Below are 15,756 nucleotides of genomic sequence, written 5' to 3' on the forward strand. Positions count from 1 at the left end.
GATGAAGAAGCTACAGAGGAAGAAGGGCAAGGGGAGTGCTGGAGCTACAGCCTAAATGCGGATGCCTTCCCAGTTCGATTCTGCAAATTTTCTTTAAAAAAAGTGAAACCTTGCTCCTTAGTAGTGCTTATGTGTTTTGGAATTTTGATATGCATTAGAAACTTTTAAAATCTCTCTCCTGTTGTGTGCTGCCTTTATAATCAATGTTTTTGCTACTAGAATGAAATGTCTCAGTTTTATTTTTTAATCTGAGGATAATTTTGCATTGCGAAGCTTGTTGGCTGGTTTTCTACGTCTTAATCTTATTTTATCGGAGGCTGCTGTCGAATGCTTTGTTTTTAATTTTGCATGCTGTATCTATCGTTAACTATGTTATCCGGGTACTTTGATCATGATGAAGCTCTACTCAACATATGCATCTTATGATGTATGCTTTTATTTTAAGACATTCCCCTGCGCTTCTTGAATGTGTATATATTATGCGCCGGTATGGTTTTTTGTCACGCTCCTGGCCTTAGTGTTATGTAGGTCATGTTGCCTAAACGTGACATGATGTAATAGGTCATAACTAAAGAGTGGTGTTACAGGCACACTGTGAACCACACCACAAACCACAATCTCTCTCTCTCTACAGTGCAGTGGGGCCCACACATGATTTTTTTTAAAAAATCGTGTGGGCCCCACTGCACTGTAGAGAGAGATTGTGGTTTTTGGTTTGGTTCACAGTGTGCCTGTAACATTTTCCATAACTAAATGTAGCAAGTTTGGTTCCGTTCCATTGCTAAAATCAGTTTATCGTTGTTACATTTGAGTCTTTTAGATCTATCTATTCACGCCATTTTCCATAACTAAATGTAGCAAGTTTGGTTCCGTTCCATTGCTTAAATTAGTTTACCGTTGTTACATTTGAGTCTTTTAGATCTATCTATTCACGCAATTTAAGTTTCTCATACGGTCCTAATGTGCAACTAGGGACACTATAGTTTTGAAGGGTCGCAAAAACACACTTATTAATTTATAACAATCAACATAATTTAAATTATGTTGATTGTTATAAATTAAAAAGTGTGTTTTTGCGACCCTTCAAACGGTAGTGTCCCAAATATTAGTTGCACATTGGGGCTGTATGAGAAACTTAAATGGCGTGAATAGATAGATCTAAGACTCAAATGTAACAAGGATAAACTAATTTTAGCAATGGAACAGAACCAAACTTGTTACATGAAAGGTACGAACCAAACTGTAGTCCCCCAAATTTTAGCAACGATAAACTAATTTTAACAACGATAAACTAATTTTAGCCATTTCTACTAATATTTGGGACACTACACATTTCTTATATAGCATTCTAAACTATTGCTGTGCCCCTTTGTCCGCACCGGTACAGTACCTATTTCCATGCGAATTATATTTCGTAGAGGTGTTTATTATGTTATTTTTTCCCCCTAATAAAATCCTTTTTCTGTTTTCTGAGACCAGCAGGCGAGGGAGTGACAAGGGTAAGCTCGTCATGGGAAGAAAAAACACCTGGACGTCAGAGAGCATGTATTTGGAGGCCCTACAAGCGTGACAGTTCTCTTGTATATATATATGTATGTATATACCTACCACCTCTCAGCGCTTCCTAAAACGAAAGGCATGGTTACCCCCCGCGCATCCAAATTACCATTAAAAGCTGAAACACAACAGTTTCAGTCATAGTAGTTTTTTCCTTCCCCCCTTAAGGGAGCTCTCCGGCTGGCTGAAGCTGAAACATGATAGTTTTCATTAGGGTAACAAGAATTCGACGGACGGTCCTGAGCCGAACAGGACACACAAAACTCACACAAAACTCAAGCACCGTGACCATCATCATGCTTCAGCAAACGCTTTAGAGAATTCGATGGCCGATATCATTTTTAAAGTATTGTATAAAGATCCCTTCACTCAGATCAAAAGCATCAACGTTTTTCAGAGTTGGCACAAGAAATTTAATAGAAATAGGAATGATCAGCTTTTTGAGAATAATATCAGGTCAGAACGCAAGTAAGACAAGCTGCAAATAAGGTTAGCTTTACTAAGCACCCATGAACTTTCGAGAGTTGCTTTTTCCTTCTTCTGGGCACGAGACTACAATGAAACTCTACGACTTCATCCAACAACTACAATCTTTGGGGCGCACACAAAACGTTCACTTTTTCGCAACAGGCTATTCATATCGTACTAGTAGCTATAGTGAAAACACAATGTGACCTGCAAATCAAATCAAAATTAATTAAAATAAACTCCCAATTATAGTTAACGAGTGGCGGTTACGTTTAAAGGGAAAATGAGGGCCGTGGTAAGAGTCATGGAGGAACCAAATTATGTCGATACTTCCACATTACAGGAAACAGGAGACACCTCTGTTTCATCCACGCTAGCATCGGGGAACAGGGGCGTGTGCGTGTTTGTGCGTGTTTTTTGGCTGAATGAAAGACTGCAAGCATTATCCCCATTTAGCCAACCATATGAAATCTTATTTCATTCACTGGGATGCTGATATGGATGAGTAATTAGTTCCCACCATCCTCAGTAAGCCATAGATGCAGCTCAGTTGCAATCCATATCAGAAGCCTAGATACAAAGCAGCACTTCCTCCTCTTTTTTATGTACAATGTTCATATATGAAACATATCTAACCACTCTCCTTGAGCACAGCTCCAAGGCTGAGGGAAACGCATGACAGAAAATTGTACAAGCACCTATCTTTTGACATAGCATCACAGTCAAACGTAGGAAGAAATATTCACAACATATTTCTATAATTGATCTTGTATCAAATAGAAAATGGTCGAAGACGCCCATTTACTTCATAAGATCTCCTTTCGCTCCTCAATCAACCCACTCACCATAGGATTTCCCTTGCAGATCAACTGTCATGATCAGAATCTAACACAACAGGTTTACAACACCCTAAAGTTCAATTTAGGATCACATAAAATGACTCAAATGGGGTCAACATCTTAAAGGGTGAGTTCTATAATCCTAAAGCAAGAGCTTGGGGTGCAAAAGTTCATTGGCACAATACAGCTTTAGGTAGAAGATTGGTAAAAGGGCACAATACTCGGCAACTAAATTATGCCAGCAAAGATAGACCGAAGACTTACTGGCATGTTCAATGTTTTAATGAAAAGTTTTCATGCCAATTATTAAATCCTATGCCTAAGCAATTTTGCAAACATATTCTTCAATTATTTATGGAAACAACACCGCCATTCTTCAATTGACAAGTTTTTTTAGTACATTAAAAATGGCTTTGTAACGGGAAAGTATGCTCCTGCTGGATCATAAAACAGCAAACGTTTTATGCGTATGTTCAAATTTTCATAGAGTAGAAAGTCCTTGCTATAAAACATTTGCATAATTGGACCTCAAGAAAACATTTCCATGATGCAGACTAATTTCTAAAGTGAGAAAACATCCTAGTACTAGCCCACAAATACAAAAATCTGATCCTTGAAACTCTTATAAATCCAAGGGTGAGCAAAGAAAAGGAGGTACGTATTTGGAAGTTTTAAGATCTAGTCTAGTCATAAGAATTAATCCAAAAACCAGTACTTGAAGTACATAGAAGATAGCATACAGCTTCATATCAAGGTATGTACACAGGAAAGGGGTATTATTCGGAAGGATACGAGAATAGATTGAAGAAACAAGACTTTTTGAAGAACATGGAAACTTACTATAGAGCTTCAAGTAACGCAAGAAAATGGATAAAACATACCCTGATTTTAAGTTTCAAAAGAACCAGCCTGCATAATTTATAGACATCATAGTAACTAACAGGATTCCTGACAACAATCAGATATAGCTTCAACTCAAAAAGTCAAAAAGGAAAAACCTCAAGGGAGATGACGAAATCAAGAAGACCGCTGAAGTATAAGAGTGAGATAATTTATGAACTTCCAAAGGCGTAACAAAACTGTCCTACATCTCGGAAGAATGACTTCGAATGTAATTCAATAGAAAATTTAAATAAATAAAAAAAAGGAAATTGTAGTAGCTCATGGGACATAAGTATGAAGAATAAAGCTAAATAGCACATATGTACCCCACAGTTTTACCTAGTTTTCACTTACATATGCCAACTTGAATGTGGTAGCAAAAAAATACCCTCAAGTTTTTCAAACTAGCACTTATATACCCTCATTTTTTTGGCAGCACCTAAATACACCGAAGTTTTTTAAACTTGCACATAGGTACCCTCAGTTATGCAAACTTGGGGGCATATAAGTGCAAGTTTTAAAAACTTTAGTGTATTTAAGTGCCAGTTTCAATAACTTTAGGGTATTTAAGTGCCAATTTCAATAACTTTAAGGTATGTAAGTGCCAATTTCAATAACTTTTAGGGTATGTAAGTGCGACCAAAAACAAGTGAGGTATGTAAGTGCACATTAAAAAAACTTCAAGGTATTTTCTTGTTACCCGATACAAGTGAGGGTATATAAGTGAAAAGTAGATGAAACAATAGGATATATAAGTGCTATTTAGCCGAAGAATAACTCATTTTAATAGTGAATTAAAACAATAGGGTGTAAGTTCTATTTAGCTGAAGAGTAACCCAGTTTAATAGTGAATTAAAAGAATTTAATGATAGTCAGGCTGGAAAAACATATCCACAATAGATAGAAATTACCCAAATAAACAATATGCAAACTCTAGTTTGTAAATAAAGATTTAGTTGGTAATGTATTAACTAGAAGATGACACGATTATTATCAAATGATGTGTGAAAAGACCAGCAAAAAAGATAATCATGCGAACACGCTCAAATTAAATGAGTAGTGAGGGTGCCGCATTATTAAAGAAAGTACTAAAATGTGACATAAACAAGATAAATTGATAGATCATGCCACCACATTGTGCATATGATAGTAAGCATCAACCATTCACTCAAATTGCATGTACAATGAGACTGAGCCTTTACCTAAGTTTTAAACAGCCTGTACCTGCTGCCAGTTCAATAGAATAACCTGCACCCACAAGTGTAAGTAATGCTGGATCATGATTAGATTACATCACATATAAATCCCTATACAAACCATGTTTTAAAATGAAGCCGAAGGTTAGGCTGCTTAAATTTCAAAATACACTCTCATTTTATGAAAGAACGTTCAAACTTCAAAAGTTCCAACAGAATAAATTTAAAGAAACTAAAGCCTACCAGAATTTTGACAATAGCCCATGATGAAAAACAATGTAGAAAAACAACCAGGCAATTAATAGATTAATGATCCAACATATTTTAAATCCAAAAACTACTTGTACAATAGATTCAAAGCCATAGAAATGGCTTCGAGGAGACCAAATCCAGTTGACGAAAATATCACATACTACAAAGTTTAAAAGGATGAAAATAGTTCCAGTGAACATTTGCTGAAAAACTCATAGCTTTTGTAGGGACTACAGTTATTAAAACCATTAAAACTGCATTGCATTGGTGCAGAACGAGGAACTCCAGTAGAAACCACCTATATAGGATCTGCAAGATGAATAAGTAAAAAAAAGTGATTTTTAGAAACAAAATTTTTAATGAGAAATTTATTCGACTAAATAAAAAACAAATATATTTTCTGTAGTTCAGTATTTTGTTAGCTTCAATACAGAGAATTTCATGAGAAGCTCATTTCAAAATGCCAGAGATTAAAAATATGCAGTCACAAGAAAGGTGATGATTTTATACGTTCAAAAGGAACTTGTTTTTAGCAGTAGAAAGTCTATAAACAATAAGTGAAAGAATAAAGCTCCCAGAAATTTATGTCAAGTATAACATATAACAAACACATAAAAAAGTTACAATCTAAATAAACAAGTGGTAAAAAAGTATAGGATTATAAACAGCACAACCAATCAAATAACAGAAGATTCTGCAGTGAAAAGAGTATGTTAGAATCATTCAATAACTTGCAGTAAAGTCTACAAGCATTCTGCTTAATGAACACACAGACCTCTCCAACTCTTATCTCGCACACAGTAAGTACATTAAGAACTCACCCATCAGTACAAAAGCTTATATGCATTTTTGTTAATTACGAACTCTGCAAGCCTGTTAGTTTTAAACATGATTTGAGCTTCAACTTTTTTCCCCAAGATCTGGGAAAGATGATTGTTTGTCGTTGCAATGCACATGAATCAAAGGTTGAGACTAATAAAGTGAATGATATAAATCAATAGGCAATTGCATAAAGAATTTATAACTGCTATATAGGATTATATATTCCTTTCCAACTAGCATATGCAATGCGATCAAGCATTGAGGCATAAAACGCCTAGTCAACAGAAAGTACGTTTTCAAGTTTTTAAAGAGATTCACCAAATTGACCTACAAAGCAATCATAATAAAATCTATGCAAATATAAACAATTTACACATTCACATAAATTATGCAAAATGTCGAACAGGATTTACTACAATATGCATGAGTCTACTCCCTGACCACATCGAGTGATCACCATCAATACCAGATAGATTTCGTCTTTTGTATTAGCTTACAAGCATTAGCTGATGTGCAGCCTTTTTATTACAACCTTGTACATGCATCGCTCAGTTTCAACAAGACAGGTTTTATTTTACTTTATTTTTTAATTTATTTTGTCTATAGAAGTTGATAGAACAATGAGGTGGTCATCAATTTAACAGTCGAAAAGTATCTAATTCACAGGGGTCTAATAAGATGAAAAGCACATCCATTACAAAGCACACCAAGAATTTCATCATTGCTACACAGTGGATCGTATACATTCCACTATCATCTACCATGCAGTGTAGTCAGGGCAATATGATGTCTAAAATGCAGAGCTGCAAACTGCAGTTTATTTTCAGAAGGTTGAAGTTATTCATCAAATTAACCTACAAACATACTTATAATAAAACCTACGGGAACTCCCACAATTTGTGTATAAACTAAAAGAAACATGGGAAATTTTATAATAACAAGCAGATGAATACACGGTCACCACAAGCAGTAATGTTGACTAATACTATGCAAGCTGTGCATATGGTTGTGTCGTGAAATGCAAAAGCATTGACACCTATTGGATTGTAATAAACAAATAAAAGACTGTATTGTACATACAGCACAAAAGCCTAAGTATAGAAAGCCAAATCATAATGCTTGCATGCAGAAGAATTAACACATCATAACAATAATTATCTCAAGGCTATAGGAATGATAAGTAAAAATAGGTAATTTTACCAAAAAACAAATCCTCATAAGCTTTATAGAAATGACACAAAGATTCCCTGATGTACTAACACCTTTGTTTCCTCCTTAAGAATTTCCCCTCAAACAAGGTCAAATGGGTATCATGCGACCCGTTTATACCAAAGTATCCTTAGAAATAAGCATGTTCATTTATTCTCTTAAGACTTAGGGGAAATTTTGTAATTACACAGGTGGCATGTTGTGACCTTATTTGTCAGTAAAATCGAAAGGAGGGAGTTGAAGTGTTAGTTTTAAAGCTTCAGGGGATCTTATGTCATTTCTACAAACTTCAAGGGATTTTCTGCCCATAACAATATCAGTGCAGCTTTCATGATCACCAATATTGGCAAGGGGGATTTTCTGCCCATAACAATATCAGTGCAGCTTTCATGATCCAATATTGGCAAGAATATAGTTGTGTGATCTATAAACACATGCAAGCTCCTATAAAATAGAAAGGTCCTACAAAATAGACCAAGAATTATGAAGCTAAATGCAACATGCTGCAGAAAAAGGATGCAAAACAGATATCAATAAAACTGAAGTGGATGATGTCAATCAAGAAACGGGACAGTGGACAGCATAATTTACATTAAATAACAACCGCTGCACACAGCTAATGAAGTACATATAAAGATGGATGTATTGCTATGCTGGATTAAAGGACCAATACGAGTAAATTAAAGCTCTTTTTCTACATAGAAACTTTATAAAGTTTCAAAACTACTGAAATTTCACAAACATGGCTACATAAAAAATATCTTATAATTTATAGCCACTCAAGCATAAAAACTACTAGAACTGGCAGAAGTGATGTCAATCAAGAAAGGGGACACTGGACAGCATAATTTACATTAAATAACAACAGCTGCACACAGCAAATGAAGTACATATAAAGATGGATGTATTGCTATGCTGGATTAAAGGACCAATACGAGTTAATTAAAGCTTTTTTCTACATAGAAACTTTATAAAGTTTCAAACTACTGAAATTTCACAAACATGGCTACATAAAAAATACCTTATAATTTATAACCACTCAAGCATAAAAACTACTAGAACTGGCAGAAGTGTGAGTTGTATTTATCTTTCCTTAGCACCAATTAACAATATAAGAGACTAACTACAATTTTAAATAAAGGTTGACTATGTCCTAAATTAAGACTTTCTTACATTTGAGGGGATTTGATTTCACACTGACAGAAGTTGAAAGAACTGGGCAAAATCTAAAAATATAAGGGGAATACTAGGCCAATGTCTACTTATGTAGAGAAGATTTGAACCTGGAAAACAAGTTAGTGGCTGTTATGCTAGGCTACAATAATTACAGAATGCATTAAAAGAATGTGTTACTATATTTTCTTTGTTCTAGTATAATAGTCTAAATTTACTACAATGTGTCACTATTCTTTCCGTCCTCGTTGCACTTAATATAGCTACATTTATATGCTTAATAAAGGCCCAAATTGAAAGATAGACCACCACATGAATACAAATATTAGCACGCAGGTGATGCCTCCATCACAACAAAATGTTCCAACGATTTTAAGTTAGCATGATAGAGCGACTAAAAGGAATATATCCTAAAACCAATTAATATAAATAATTTACCACCCAACATAAGCACTGATGATGACCCAAGATATAAGTATTTACCACCAAAGGTAAGTACCCATTTTATTGTTTACCTAATGATGACCAACACTTTTATGTTAGCATGATATATAAATGACAATAAGAAAAATAATAAACCCAATTAATATATAAGTATTTACCACCCAGCACAACCACGCATTTTACCTAATGATGCCCCATGTAAGGCGGACCGCCACCTTGTGCCCATGTCCCGGTCCCACGTCCCTGCCCCATCTGTGCTCCCCCGTACCCACCTTGTGGTTGCCCTCCATACCCCATCTGCCCACTCGCATACCCACCTTGAACTCCACTACCTCCCATTTGCCCAGGCACTCCCTGATTCATAGCCGGTCCCAACCCACCCAAAAGCAAAGCAGTCAGAGCTTGATTAACTGCCGGGTTAATCCCTCCCACTGCTGCCGCAGGCTGAGCTGCAGGAGCCTGATATCCCATCCCAGTAGCCGAGGGCGCCATCAGATGCCCTCCGCCAGCTGGCATGTGGCTCCCAACTCCCCCGGAGAAGTTTGCCTTTGGAGCATTACCGCCTGAATACTGACCGGCCCCGTGCTGGAACTGAAACCCTTGCTTGTTCTTTGGCCCATCAATTGCCTTCTGACAATGCAGCATATGCCCTTCAAAATTCTTATGTGGCTCCTCTAGAGCCTTTTTTGCACTCTCGACCGTCTTATACACAAACAAGCAAAACCCTCTAGGCTTTCCAGTCGCCTTATCGAGCCCTAGAGGCCCTTCTTCAATCTCCCCAAACTTTGCAAAGAATTCATAAAGTTTCTGCGTTTCAATATCAGCTGCGACATTGCTAACAAAGATCTTCCTTTGAGTATACTCGAGACACAGGCGCTGCTGCTGGCCGGCGGCTGGCGCACCGGCCCCGCTGCAACGCCAGCTGGCACGAAGTCAGCCGGACTCCGCATCTTCTTCTGAGCTCCTTCAGAGCATTCTTGCAGGCCCTCGCTTCCGACGCTTGAGAGGATGAACGCATAGCCCTTGGAGCTTGCCGGTCGACTTTATCGGCTGACGGCCTTCAGTTGCCTCAATCTCGGCCTGTACTGGCCGAAAGACATCGGTCAAAACCTTGCGGTGTTTCATCGGCCACGAGGCCCGTGGACGAAAGATCGTTTCGGCCTGTGCCCGCGGGTCCCACGTCCGGCGATCCGGTGGCAACCCTCACGCGGATGTCGGGAATTCGATGCTGGGACGTAGAGTCAGCCGCGTGCCTTCACGGCGCGGTGCACGGAGCATGTCCACGAGCTGGTCCTTAGGGAAGAGCTCGAGGATCTTCTGTATGGATTGGGGGTCAGAGTCCTCCAGATCGTCGCTAACCCCGTTAGGGTTAGGGTTAGGGTTTTGATCTAGGGTTTGGGGTTTCTCTTCCTCCTCCTCCTCCTCGCCTTCTTCTTCTTCGTCGTCGTCCTCTGATTCTTCTTCCTCCTCCTCCTCCTCAGCTGCTGCTGCTTGTTCTTCAGCGATGGGCTCGGCTTCGGTAGGAGGCTGTTCTTCCTCGATCGGTTCGGGTTCGGGTTGAGATTGGGGTTCGGGTTCGGGTTGAGGCTTGGATTCAGGCGCTGGAGCGGAGTTTTGGACGAGCTTTCGTTTTTTGGCCATGGCGGATTGAGGAGAGAGAAATAGAGAGAGAGAGAGAGGGCAGATTCTTTCGGCTAGGGTTTGGATGCGGATGCTGATGAAGCGATGAGGGAAGATGCTAAGAGGGGTATTTATCGGATGTACAATTTTTTGAAATAGACCTTTTCAAAAGCAATTTATCAAATTTGATTTATTTATATAAAATATTTATCAAAATTGTCTTGGTTTCAGTGCAAAACTAGATCGGTTTTGAAAAAAAAAATTAAACTTTAAGCGATTGGCAATTTTATAGAGCCAATTTGTATGGGATTCCCAATCTCGCAAACTCTACGAAATATTTTTTTCCTAAATCGACCTCTTATTAAAGTATTTATCAAAATTAATCTAGTTTCAGCCAGCGGAGCAAAAACTAATTCTATTTTGATAAATACGAGCAAGGTTGACCCATGAGTTGCTGCGGGATTTGTGAGATAAATAATAAACAAATTTGTTTGAGCATTACTTAGAAACAAATATCGCAACAATAAATAATATATTGCAATGAAAAACGTATATCAAGTTGTTGCAATACAAAGTGAGTCAAAAATACATCAGTTGAGTATTTTGTGGGTAAGAGTGATTTTAGAAGCGGATGTGTTTAATGGTAAAGGAGTGTTAATCTTTCGGCTAGGGTTTGGATGCGGATGCTGATGAAGCGATGAGGGAAGATGCTAAGAGGGGTATTTATCGGATGTACATTTTTTTGAAATAGACCTTTTCAAAAGCAATTTATCAAATTTGATTTATTCATATAAAATATTTATCAAAATTGTCTTGGTTTCAGTGCAAAACTAGATCGGTTTTGAAAAAAAAAATTAAACTTTAAGCGATTGGCAATTTTATAGAGCCAATTTGTATGGGATTCCCAATCTCGCAAACTCTACGAAATATTTTTTTCCTAAATCGACCTCTTATTAAAGTATTTATCAAAATTAATCTAGTTTCAGCCAGCGGAGCAAAAACTAATTCTATTTTGATAAATACGAGCAAGGTTGACCCATGAGTTGCTGCGGGATTTGTGAGATAAATAATAAACAAATTTGTTTGAGCATTACTTAGAAACAAATATCGCAACAATAAATAATATATTGCAATGAAAAACGTATATCAAGTTGTTGCAATACAAAGTGAGTCAAAAATACATCAGTTGAGTATTTTGTGGGTAAGAGTGATTTTAGAAGCGGATGTGTTTAATGGTAAAGGAGTGTTAATCTTTGGGTTTATAAAAAAAATTATTTTGGGGTAGATGATCATAATTTTAAATATGGATAAAACTTTAAGTTTGCTGGTTAAAAAATTATCTATAATGCCACAATTTTTGCGTGAGAAAAGACTTAAAGAAACTTAATTATTTGGTTTAAAAAAAAGAACACATACATAACAACTTGTAGAAAAAAGTATAAAAATCTACAGGTTAATATATCAACTTACACCGTGCACCAAAGTGTTGAAATACAAAAGGCATTTAAAAATAATGAAAGAAGTATTACGGATATAAGAGTGTTTTTTAGAAGTGGGTGAGTTCTCAAAAATAAATTAAAGGAATTTTTTTGGTTTTATAAGCGAAAAATATTTTCTAGATTGTTGTCAGTTTAAAAATAAGTGGGGGTAAAACTTATGATTTATAGGTAAAAAATTAGTTAAAATTTGGTGACACGACATTAGTGTGAAAAAAAATACAATGTACGCCTAACTACTTACTTAGCAAGTCACAACAAAATATCACTAGGGGATAGGTAAAAAATTTATTTTAAATTTTGATGACGCGACATTAGTGTGAAAAAAATAGAAAATAGTTTAATATTTAATTTAGAAAATACAATGTATAGCTAAATACCTTATTAGCAAGTCATAACAAAAATATCATAAGTCACAATATATAATAAACTGCTAGAATACAAACTCAATTTGAAGTAACTCAGTGAGTGTTTTTGGTGTAGGAATGGTTTTGGGAATGAGTGGGTTCAAAAATAAATGGGGGTAAAAGTTTGTATTTATAGGGGAAAAAGCCTTTTCTAGAAGCAAACAGGGTTTAAAAATATGGTGTAAATCGTTAGTTGAAGTATTTTAGGTCTAAGAACGATTCTAGATATAGCAATGTTTTAAAAAAAATTGGTTTTCGACCTGTGTGTGGGGGGGTGGGGGGTGGGGGGTTTAAGTGTTTAGGTTTATTAGAGAAAAGAAAGGTGAATTAAAAAACTAATTAGGCTAAATATTAGGTTTATAAGCAAAAACCCTTTATATGATACCTCATCCTCTTATTATATTAGCTCACTTAAGTCCATGAAGTATTGCCTCATTATATTATCCTATTGAAGTTCATCTTATTGTTATGTTACAAGTCATTTTATAATTGATTTATAAACTGGTTTATATGCAAAATGCTATTTATTGAGGTGTGCCTAGCTCTCAAAAATGATATTTTATACTTAAATAATTTATTGACCAAATACATTTCTTTTAGCACTTTGCAATTGACCCCTAATAGTTTTTTAAATCGTACTAAACTAGTAATAATTTTGCACAAAACCCCACCCATAAATTAGAACCAATGTCCCTAAATTAGAACCATATTCTTAATAATCATAAACTTGTTTGGGGCTAAGAAAGGATAAAAGGGATTTGGAAAGTTGTTGGGGGTTTAGTGTAAATTACCCAAAAGATATTGGGGTTTTCTGCAAAGTAAATTTGAAAAAATGGTGATGGCTATTCCGACCTATTGTCATTTACCTATTATTGGGGTTTTCTACCAAAAAAAAGGTAAAACGCGGATTGAGATCTTCTACTAATGAGGAGCTTTCTAATATCTTCTAATGGAATCTTGGTCTTTGATTTATCAATCAAAGGCCAAGATCTCCTCATGAGCAAAAGTAAGGGGAGGATACGGATGAGATCTTGGCCTTTGATTGATAAATCAAAGGCTAAGATATCTTTATTAGTAGATATTAGTAGAGGATCTATTAGTAGAGGATCCCAATCCGTAAAACGCTGATGGCTATTCTGCCCTATCGTCATTTACCTGTTTTTTTAATTAGGTAAACAATATTTTAGGTAAAGATGATTTTGTGGTAGGCAGGCCTGGAACCCACCACCTCCCCTGCGCAATTAGAGCGATCGGACCAACGGAGCTAATGATTTTTGTAAGCTCCGAGGAACACAAAATTAATAATAACATAAATTTTTACTGTATCTATGAAAAAAAGTCATTCTACAGTGGTAATCCCCTTTAACTTTAGTATATATATAAATTTAAACAATAGATTGCTTTTTTTTTTTAAAGGGTCCAATTCAAAATTTTCTCAATAGACATTCTACAGTGGTAAACCCTTTGACTTTAGTGTGTATATATATAAATTTTAAAAATAAATTGATTATTTTTGTAAAGGGTCTAATTCGAAATTTTCTCCTTATTCCCCTCCGTGAGGTTTTTATTTTACATCCTTTAGCACGTGGTATGCGCGTGTGCAGAATTTAGACCCGGTCCAATGTGGGAAAAAATTGGGCCTAAGAGCATCTCCAACCCAAAAATCCAAAATGGTGTAGTTTTTGCACCAAGTTCATGTAGTTTTTACACAAAATCACTATTTTATCTTCAATCTATTACACCAAATTTTACACCAAATAAGAAATATGATGGATGAAATGAGATATGATTGGAATATTTGACTTGTTATAACCAGTTTTAAGGGCAAACTGGGAAAAAGGAAAAACTCCATATCTACAGTGTTGTGTCATTTCTGGCGCCTACAGTGTTGCGTCATTCCTGGCGCAACACTGTGGCAACGCCCCAAAATAGCGCATGTTTTGGCGCTAGGTTGGAGACAGTTTTGGTGTTCTTTTGACGTCAAAATGGCTTTTTGAAGTAACGTTGGAGATGCTCTAAGCTCAGTGACCAAATTTGGCTCAAAATTGATCACATAAAGAAATTTAGACGTGTTTGCTATCTGGAGGCTTTCTCGTGCCCCTGTTGGAGATGCTATAGGTTTATTTGGCAAGTAAGATGGCTCTCAAAGGGGTTTTTTAATGAGTTGGCTTTTGATGGCTTTTGGATGTTATGATAGGAGGCATATAAAAGTTGCATAAAAGTTGTTGAAGTAAAATAATATTTTGTTATCTGTGTTTGGAGAGACTTGTCTTTTGAAGCTTATAAGTTTTACTGCTTTTGGCTTTTATGATAAAAATGCTATAAAAAATTATTTGGGTAGAATACTAATTTGTTTAGTCAAACCTTGCTTATAGTAAGATTATAAACTAGTTTTTCAAAAGCTGAGTTATACTAGTTTTCTAAAATTATACTTATGGACTAACTTATTTAACATTCTACCAAAACAAAAAGATGTGAAAATGCTAGCTTAAAAGCAAATTTAAGAGAAAAAAATGAGCTCCCCAAAAATCCTCTTGCTTTATAGCTTCTTTACTCAAGCTTATATGATAGTCTTTCAAGGTCTAGGGTATTTTGGCATTTTAAAGTGGGACTTATAAGCTATTTTATTTGATATTTAACTAAATAAATGAATAAAAAAGCTAACTTAACATTTGATTTAGACAAATAAATAAATAAAATCTCCACCAAACTCCCTTTTATTGTTATATATCTCATTTGGTTTATATCTCTTTTGGTTAAGCACTTAAAATGTGTTTGGTAAAACCCTGCATCTGATTGAAGTAGTTATTTATTATTAGTTAAAAGAAGAAACCATTGGCTACATTGTCTTTGGACCATCTCTATTTCCACTCAAAGTTCAATCTAGTTAAAATCTTTATCTAATTAGTGTGAAGTTGCTAAACACCTCTTGTTGTACTCTCTTTAAAAGCATGAGTTCCCAAAAAGTTTTCTATAGTCAGTATTACCCTTCATCATTTTAGTCTATCGTAATCATAATTATATCCTATCACCATCAAACTTCAATTACCTACATCTTAAAATCTTTAAAAACAAGATTAATAAAATATATGAAACAGCTCACATATTAATCCAAAAAATTTCAAAAATTGCATAAAATATCCTAAAAATTACATAACGCACTCTGTTATTTCAAAACTTAAAATGACAAACTGAAATATGGAAATTAATGGTAGCTTTGAAGATTTAAAAAATTGCAACTAACACCTAATGTTTTACAAACATTAAAAAATTCATAAAATATTAATTGATAGAAGACAAACTCATATAAAAATGATAAAAGATTATTGTTCGCGTGGAAAACTGTTGCTTTCTTCATTAATGAGATAATTGTCATCTTGAGTTACAACTT

At 35.6% G+C, this 15,756-nt stretch overlaps 1 protein-coding gene across 1 annotated transcript; it reads right to left on the bottom strand.

Moving 5' to 3' along the window:
* On the bottom strand, positions 5,222–10,575 carry LOC109842377 (UBP1-associated protein 2A-like). The gene is given in 4 exon segments (XM_020411263.1): positions 5,222–5,503; positions 9,026–9,707; positions 9,709–9,900; positions 10,050–10,575. Coding segments are annotated over 3 exon segments (1,308 nt in total). The 5' UTR covers positions 10,484–10,575; the 3' UTR covers positions 5,222–5,503.

This window comes from Asparagus officinalis, chromosome 5 (genome assembly GCF_001876935.1).
Source record: "Asparagus officinalis chromosome 5, Aspof.V1, whole genome shotgun sequence".
NCBI lineage: Eukaryota > Viridiplantae > Streptophyta > Magnoliopsida > Asparagales > Asparagaceae > Asparagus > Asparagus officinalis.